A 9,342-nucleotide genomic window follows, 5' to 3' on the forward strand; every position below is an offset into this window, starting at 1 on the left:
TCTCTGCATCTCACTCACCTTGCCCTCACGCGCCTTTTACTTTTTTTTTTTGGGGGGGTGATCTCCCTTCACCTTCGCTGTTGTTGTTGTTTTCGCGTATTTTCCTGATTCTTCTTGTCTTCTTCCACAAGTAACCGCACATACGAGAGGGTGTGGGGGGAAAGACACCAGCACGGCGAAGAAGGAGAGAAGGACCGAACCACAACAGCAACGAAAGAAAAGCATAACCGTCAAGTAACCGAAACAAAAAAAAAACCACAAGTGTTTCTCTGTCCCTCGCCCCTCCCCCGGCTTCTTTTTTTTTTCGCCCCTTGTCTGTCTTGTGTGTCTGTGTGTGCGTTCCACCGCACACACTCGCATATCTTCTTTTTCGGGCCCCTGCTGCTCCTCGCTATCTCTATGTAAATATTGAAAACTTCGTCGGCCACCGCGACACAAGCACATATATACCTGCGCTCATTCACATAATAGGCGCTCTTTCTCTCTCTCTCTCTCGTATCGTCGCGGAGCACAAGTGAAGAGATACACAGAAACACCTCAGACGAAACAAACAGAAAAATAAAGCGAGTGCAAGAGCCAATCAAATACGGCAAAGGTGCTTCTAAGAGAGTGCCGCCCTGTTGTCCTCTTTTTTTTCTTGGTGCGTGTGTGTGTGTGTGTGTGTGTGTGTGTGTGTGTACGAGTAGTACGTCTTCCACGTGGAAGTCTACCTTCCTCGACTACTCGTATTACAGTCAAGCAAATCGATCGACTCGCTTCCTCAACTCTCTCTTACGTGCACCGGATCGAGTACGCAGGCCCGTCTCCAACGCACGCCGCCTACCTCACCGTTCCGCTCACGCAATCCCCACCCGCCCACCATAATCATCACCAACATACCCACCGTTCGGTAGCGCTTGGCACTCATCAATTCACGAAACACCACTATTCCTGTGTTTCTCTTCGATTTTTGTTCTACTTCTTTTTTGTTTTCGTGTGTGTGTGTGCGTGTGTCTCGTTTTTTGCTTCCTCCCACCTTCCGGTGTCCTCCAGCTCAGCAGCCTCTCCTCGTGGGCGGTTGCGTGCTTGTACTTTTCCTATTTTTTTTTTGCGTCCTCATCTCCTCCCTCCCTCTTCTCTTTATTTTCGTTGGTCTCTCCCTCTCATCTGTGTGACCTCCTGCCTTCTTCTTTCTTGTATTGTACTTTGTGCGCGTGTGTGTGTGGGTGGGTGTCTTCTCTTCTTTGGATCGGACGTTTTTTCTCCTCTGTTTCCGGCATTTTGTTTCTTTTAATCGCTCTCTCTCTCTCTCTCACGCACCCCTTTGTTTTTAGCTGTTCTCCCATTTTGCACGCCTCCTTGTTTGGTGTTGTTCTCTTTCTCGCTTCCTCTTGCTCTGGCTCAGACTTGCCCTCCCTTTCCCCCATCTGCCCATCACTTTGTGTGGCATCATCATTGCCTCTTCCAATTATTTTTCTGCCTCCTCCGCCACCCCTACCCCTACACCCTCTCCTCTCTCTGTCTCGTATTTTGTTTTGTCGTTTTTGTTTGTTGCTGTTTCTCTCTCCATCTACACGTCTCTCTCGGTGCTTGTCTGTGCTTGTGCTTCACGGACTTGCTGGTAGCGTGTAGCTGCTCGCGCGTGTGTCTGTCTGCACTTCTGGCTGTACGTGTGCTGTCTATCTGCGTGCACATTGTTCTACCAGCCCGTTCACTGTGTGGTCGGTTATTCTTGTGGCTTTCTTTTTTGTTTTGTTCTGTTTCGCTTGCTTGCCTCCGGTAGCCCTTCGTGTATTTCCTCTGTTTGCTGCTGTGTCCCCCCCCCACACACACACACACCACCACCACCACCACCACCACCTCCTCCCCTTCTCGACGCAGCGGCCCCACCCACCCAAACCCGTTCGCCTTGAGAAGACACTTTCGCCTTCTCTCTACGCCACTGTCTCCCTTCTTTCCTAATATATCGTTTTGTTGGTTTCACAGCTTTCCCCCCCCCCTTTGTTTTTCGCTCTGCTTTTGGTTTGTTCATCTGGTCTTGCGTGTGGCTGCGTCTTTTTGTTGTTGTTGTGCTCCTCACCTGCCCCATCACAAACGCACACGCATACTTACAGACCCCTCTTCCTCTCATCAGCAACACCACTTCCGCTCTCTTCAATCCCACCAGAGTCAAGCCTCCCTCTCTATCTCTACGACATCCTCGATATTCATCGCCGTGCACTCTTCTCTCGCGCGCTTCCTTTTTCCCCCTTTTCCTCTGACCAGGATTCATATTTCTGTGCGTGTGCGTATCTGCCCCTACGTCCTTCGGCGTGCTCAGAGAGCAGGAAGCGCAACGTCACGTGCGCACCAACAGCAACTGACAAACGAAAGCCGAAAAAAAAAAAGAGGTGTTCCCTCTCAGTTAGCACACATTTGCCTACCGCAGCCTGTGTGTTTTGGTTTGTTGCTGGTGCGTCTGTGTCTGTGTCTGTGTGTGCGCGCGTTTTGTTTTGTTTTTCTATGGATTTGAACTCTACGTGCTCTCGTTCTTCTTCTTCCTTCCTCATCCGTCTTCTGCCACTACACACAAACACACAGACGCACGGCACGTCTCTCTCCCTCTCTTGTCCTCACATCGGTTGTTTTCTTGTGGCTTCGCATTTCGTTTCTTTCGCTGTTTGCCTTCCTTTCCTTTCCGTTTCTTGCGTTCTATCGACTCGTCCTCTTTCTCTCGGTTTTGTTCAAACCCCCTTTTCTCTTTTTTTGTTGTTGTCCCGCTGGCTTGTCTGGTTTATTGTTTCGCCCCACACCCCCATCCCTCCCCTGAATTCCTCTCTCGCTTCTGTGAGTGTGTTTCCATTGGGCATAAGCGGTGTTTCTGCTTCGTTTTGTTGTTAGTTTGTCTCCCTACCTCGCTTCATTTTCTTTTCTTTTCTGGATTTTTCCTTGCTGCCCGACGAACTTCTCACACACACACACACACTCACACTCTCTCTCTTGTGAAGCGTTCGGTTTTTTTCTTTCGCCTTTGCTGCCTTCTTCGCTCTGCTCGTACTTCAGCTGTTGCTTTCGTTGTCGCCATCAGCTCTCCTCTTTCCACTCACCATCTCTCACCGGCTCTTGAACTATTCACTTTTGAGTGCTCACCCGTCCCGTCTTTGTGACTGTGTGTGACTGTGTGTGTGTGGTGTGTGTGTGTGTGTGTGCACGTTAGTTGTGACGTTTTTGGTTTTTGCTTTTCTTTTTCGTTCGTTCTTTGCTCCCTCTCCCCCTCCAATCCGCCCTCCTCCTCCTCTTGTGTTCATCTCCGCAACTACTCTAACGGTGTGCGCGTGTGTGCGTGTGCGTGCTCTCTCTTTCTCTCTCATTCTACCCCTTCCTTCCCTCCCTTCTTTTGTTTTGCGGGGGGGGGGCCACCGAGTGTGTTTAGGTCTGTCTGTGCGTATTCTTTGGGTCCGTGTGCTTCACAGTAACCAGGTCTCCCTCTCTCTCTTCGCTTCGTATTACCACCACCCTGTACGCCTTCTCTGCCCCTAACTTTTCTCACCTCCTCCCAATCGCGCCCTCCATTCCTAGGCTGCCTGTCGCAGCGCCGTTTCTCTCGTTTTACGCCCACCGTGTGCTTGTTTCTCTCTCTCTCTCTCCTGTTGTTTGTTTTGTTCCGTGAAGGAGGCCCGGCGTGCTGTTTCCTCCTACTTTTCACTCTCTTTCATTGTAAAGTCTTCTCGGCTTCTGCGTGTCTTCATCGTGCTCTACATTGCCCCTCTCCGCCCCGCCCCGCCCCTCCCTCCCTTTCTTTCTTTCGTCGTTGTTTTCTTCCCCCACCAACCCACCAAACCCGAAGTAGCAAGCCGTGCGAAACGCAAAGAACAACGTCAAATCCCAAAAGACGGTGGGTCACTCCAGGCCGCTGCGCACACCCGCGCGCGCGCTCGCTCACTCACCCGTGCTCGTTATTTTTCGCGTTTTTTCTCCCGTTTGTTTCTGCGTCTCCTAATTAATTTACGTGCGCTCGTTTTTTTTCTCTCTTCTCCCCGTCACCACCACCACCACCATCGAAGGCGCTCCCTTTCGTACATATCGTCCACGCTCTCACGATTTCTTTGTTTTTTCTTAATTTGTGTGTTCCTTTCTCTGTGAGTGTGAGTGTGAGTGTGTGTTTGTGTGTGTGTGTGTGTGTGTGCTCGTTTTTCTCAGCAACCCTAATCATCTTCGCACGCTCGTCTCTTCCACAGCAGCAGCAGTAGCAGCACACGCGTTCTGTTTCTGTGGCTCTCTCGCTTCCCTACTTTTGGTCGGTTTTTTTTAGGGTGTTTCTTTCGCTTCGTTCTTCACCTCTGAGTCTTCTGTTTCACTTCCATCCTTCTCCTCACTCTTTCTCCCTTCTCCCCCACCCCCGTTGCTCTCGCGTACCGCGCGTTGCTGTTGTCCCTTCGTGTGTGTGTGTGTGTGTGTGTGTGTGCCTCTCCCTTGGCCACTCAATTCGGCAGCGACAACAAGGAAACCAAACACACACAGAAGAAAAAAAAAGACCGAAGCAAATACGCAGCGACAGTGTACGCACAACACAATAAAATAACATACCACATCGAAAAACAAAAAGGGCGCTGAGGCCACTGTAACGCGAAACCCTCCAAGGAAACGAAATATTTATATATATATATAATTTTTTTTTTCGTTTTCTTCAAGGTGAAGGACCGAAAAAGAGGTGTACCAAAGTCAACGAGAAGGTCGGCGAAAGGGGAGGTGAAGTCAAGGAAACCGCTCCCCCTGTTCTTGCGCTGTTCTTTTTTTCTTTTTAGCTTCTGTGTGTGTGTAAGTGGTTGTGTGGTTGTGTAAGCTTCTTGGAAGTATCAGCGCCACTCGCTTGTCTCTCCCTCTCAAGGCTGCACGTATTTATTGGGCCATCGCTGACAAGCGTGTCGTTTTCCCCTCTTTCTCTCTCTCTCTCTCTCTCTCTCTCGTGTGTATATTGCCCTTCATAAGGAAGGGCTTGGTTGTTGTCGTTGTCGTTGTCGTTGTTGCTGTTTTCACTCGACCTCCTTTTCGCGAGTTAGCCCGCCACCTCTTGTGCGGTTACCTGCTTCTCTCGCGTTTTTATTTCATTTTTTTTTAGATCGGTGGATTCTCGTCGTGCATATATATATATATATATATTTTCTTTTCGGCCATTCTCCCCTTCTCTTTCCGGTGCTCCGAAAGTTGCGCGGCAAGAGTAGGGCAAAGCGGGTCTGTCTCTTGAGTCGCTTCTTGCGCACGTATTTCATCGCAACCACCGTTGGGCCTTCTCCTCCTCCCTTCCATTATTCTTACTGTAATTTCCCGTGTGTCTGTGGGTCCGAAGGATCAACCCCACCAGCACAAGATGGGCGCCACCCCGTCACGTGAGGCGAAGCCGACCATTCGGTCGCTGCGTTACGGCAACCACGAAATCGGTCTCATCCCGATCACTCGCGCCTACTTCAACGACCAAAACCCGCAACTGCGGCAGCAGTTCATTCGCGTTCGCAATGACCCCAACGTGCGCTACAGTCATACACGCCCTCGCGGCTACAGCATGGCAGAGGTGCCTCCTGCCAACTATACGGAGGCAGACCTTGAAGCGTTTCTCGACACGGTTGAGCGCTCTTTGTTCGACACGAACGAGGAGATGCTCGACGCCGGTGCACTGCAGACTCCAACAATCAGCATGGCGCACCTCCAACACCTCATGCAGTGCGACGGGGAGGTAGACGTGTACGACCCAACGCTCGAGGAGGAGGCGGAGGACAGCGACAAGAGCAGCCAGCCGCCCACTTCCGTGGAACCGTTCTTCCTCGGCGCCATTGGCACGCCATCGTTGCCGCCCCACAACACAGTCAACAGCGGCCACGCGACAAGTCCGCAGAACCCGTATCCGCCGCGTGAAACGACGAGTTGGCTGCGCTCTACGTCCCTGTCCCTGCGCGCCTCCTCGTCGGACGAGGCTGGCAACAGCCCCGCCCACTCGGTGTCAGCCGTGTCTGCCACTTTATCTCTCAACGCCACCGCGTCGCACATGCTGCTGCCCCCGGCAACGCCGACGGCACCGCCGCAGGACGAGAAGACGCCGAAGATGCCGAGCGCCGAGGACTGTGCAATCGACTGGTTCCTCAGGCTCAAGGGCTTCCTCCAGGCGCACCACCGCCGCGTGGACGAGTCCTGCAGCCCCAGTGACAGTGACACTCACAACCACCATGAGCGGTCGCCGTGTGCGTCGCAGTTCAAGTCCGAGGAGTATATGCGCTTCAAGCGTGCCGTGCAGCCCGTGCCGTGCGCGGTGTTGTTCATCTATGTCAGCAACCGCGAGGAGCACGACTGTTTCACATTCCAGGGCCACCGCGTGAACGTCATCGGAAGCTTCGACATGCGCAGCCACGACGATGACCGCGACGCCTTCACACCAACGCTGCAGATCCGTAAAGCTATCCTCAAGGCTGCCGGCGACCGCACGCTCGAGCGCGTGCTCGCGCTATCGACGAAATACTACCTGGACAGCTTCACTGAGATCGTCCTCCAGCAGCTGCAGCGACGCCCTGTTGCGGAGCTGTTGGCGGGCCTTGGCGAGGAGGCGCGAAAACTGCTGTGCGAGCTGCCCCCCAGCTCCCTCGTTGGCGGTACTGATGGCTGCTCGTCCATGCATGACCCTGTTTCGGTTGCGCGGGCGCTCTTCTACGAGCGCATCACAAAACTGCCGCTGGTAGTGTCGTCCCCTTTCAACAACTACCCTGCACTCAAGTTCATCTACGACTTCACCTCCCTCACGCACAGCATCGAGAACAGCCAGTTCGTCCGCCCAGGCGACCTGCGGCTGTGCACGTACGACCGTGAGAAGGGGGAGCGCGGCATCGTCTTTCTATTCCACGGCCGCGCGCTAGCGCTTACCTGGCTGTGGGCGACAACACAGACGCAGACGTCCACGGTCCGTGAGTCGTGGACGCAGTACACACTGTGCGAGCATACCCAGTCCCGCGAGCGGCGCGTGCAGCACTGGCTCGCCACGGACCCACGGGCTAAGACGCTGCTCGGAGACTCGGCCATCACGACGTGCTTTGAGCAGCACCTCGGGCACCTCCACAGCGAGATCGTGCGAGCGCGCAGCACCCCGACGGACGACGCAACCTCGTGGTCTGGCGTGCAGGAGTACAGTCACGACATGAAGCTTTACCGCATCTTTCTGTCCCCGCTATGTGGACCGCTGCTTACGACAGTCAAGACGGCGAAGCCGGAGAAGGCGAAGGAGCGCGGCAACGTCAAGAGGGCGTCGGCTCCCAGCTCCATACCGAGCGCCGCAAACGGCGGCAATGCATCGACGGGCTCTCGCAGCAGAGTCACGTCGGATCTGCGGCTGATGATGATGTCGCCGTCAGGAAATGTTTCGCCCGCGAACAATCGCAGCTGCATGCAGGCACGCGGCAAGAGGTCCCCGAACAGCCCACTGACGGGTCTCAGCACGTCTGGGAGGATCCCGTCCACCTCAAACTTCTCCACCAGCGCCGCAACATTGGGCGGTGGTAGCAGCAGCAGCAGCGCTCCGCTCTGTATGAGTGGCACCGCCAACTGCACCTTCCTGCATCCGCCTCCACACGCTCCATCTTCCCTCAGCGGCGACGGCGCGACGCGGGTGACAATGACAAGAGGTTTGATGGCGCCTGCTGCCTTTAAGAGCCAGGCGGCTCCGATTGCCGGCATGCATGCGCCGATGCCTATCTATTTCACCGACACGCTGCAGCCTCCGTCGATGGCATCGCCGAGCAACTCGCTGCATCTTCTGTCGCAGACGGTGCCGCCGTCGTCGGAGCCACCGCAAACGGGTTGCGCATCGCCGATGCTTGTAACCTCGCCACCCACGGGGCTTCCCTTCTCCGTGCCGTCCGCGCCTTGGTCGGTGCACTCCTTCATCCAGTCGCCGCAGCCGTCACAGTCGATGATGCCGTCGCCAGGCCAGCCACCGACGGCGGTGTCCACCTCATATGTTGTGCAGGTATCCAGTAATGGTGTGCAGACGCTGATGCCCATCACGTTCGCGCCGACCCAGAGCTCGACTATTCCAAGCGTGAGCTTCTTCCAGGCAGACACCACCCAGACGAGCAGCGCGAACGCGTCGCACACAGCCCAGCCGCCACCACCGCCGCCGTTTTCGGCGATGAGGATGGCAAGTGGGAAGGGCGACACGTCATCGCTGTCCTCTTCGCAGCAGTCGTTTAGCAGCAAAGGCACGCCGCAAGCGGGAGCGTCCGTCCTCGGCAGTGTCTCCTCCTCATACCCCCATCCAGCTCACAACCTCGACGGCGCCGCTTCCGTGCCGTACCCGAATATGATAGCCACCGGACACGGCGGCGCCCAAATGGCCACCGCGCCCTATCAGATGGCCCAGCCGCAGTCAACGTCATCGATGTTTGCAACGATGCACCAAGTGCCGGCACAACTTGTGAGCGACCCCACTGCGTGTTTTGCCACACCCAAAACCTACGTCCCCGTCGGCTACTTCAGCACGTCTGTACCTGGACCGGCTTCTATGCCGCAGTGAGAAGCGAACCTCACCTACAGAGGCACTAGTACGTTAGAAAAGTGGCGTGCTTCTCTTACACGCGCACAGCGGCTCATGGCAGCACAGCCGCAAACAGTAAACAGTCGTGAGGTGGTGCTACGCCCTCTCCTCCGTCAGCTTCTACGCGCACGGAAAAAAAAAACGAAGGACGGATTCTCAGCTGCGCCAAGAGCATCTGCTGGAGTCTTGGCAAGTGTATGTGTACGTAGGGAAAAGAAGGCAAGGGAGGAAGTGGGGCACCCACCAACCGACTCGCTTCCCTGCCGTTGGCTTCCTGCAACCGCCTGGCATTCGTTGTTTTCCTTTGTGCGACAATGTATATAGAAAGAAAGACGGCAGCAACAACATTGTTCAGCTTCTTCTGCTGTCTATTTCGTTGTTCTTCTTTTAGACTCTGCCTGTGTGTGTGTGTGTGTGTGTGTGTGTTTTCATTTCTATGTGTCTTGCTTGCCGGTCTCCAACTCCCTCGCCCCTCGCTTCCCTCCTCCTCCCCCCCCCTTTCACACACACGCGTGCGTTCTCTGGGCGCACCTTCTTTTGGTTGTTTTGTTCATTTACTTGATGAGTGAGCCCATCGATGCCTCTCCCGACCTTTTCCTCTTTTCCTCTTCCTCCTCCATTTTTTTGTTTTTATTTTTGGACTTCACGCTCGACTTTCGTTTTGTTTTCCTTGGTGCGTTCAATCGCTTGTTTCTGTACATGTTGTTTCTGTGCTCTCCCCCTACTCACTTCAGCAGCCACCTCTATTTCCTTTCTCCTTTCTCTCGTCATCTCGGCACGCGCGTCCTCAAGTGACCACATGTTGCTCTGTT

The 9,342-nt window shown here is 54.4% G+C and overlaps 1 protein-coding gene across 1 annotated transcript; it reads left to right on the top strand.

Annotated features, from left to right (window-relative positions):
• Positions 1-5,326: 5,326 nt before the first annotated feature.
• LMJF_20_0700 (conserved hypothetical protein) lies at positions 5,327-8,509 on the top strand (the record flags this gene model as incomplete). The annotated part of the gene is made up of 1 exon (XM_001682775.1): positions 5,327-8,509. The coding sequence occupies one exon, from the start codon at positions 5,327-5,329 to the stop codon at positions 8,507-8,509; it is 3,183 nt and encodes a 1,060-aa protein (XP_001682827.1).
• Positions 8,510-9,342: the final 833 nt, after the last annotated feature.

The sequence above is a fragment of the Leishmania major genome, chromosome 20 (assembly GCF_000002725.2).
Source record: "Leishmania major strain Friedlin complete genome, chromosome 20".
NCBI lineage: Eukaryota > Euglenozoa > Kinetoplastea > Trypanosomatida > Trypanosomatidae > Leishmania > Leishmania major.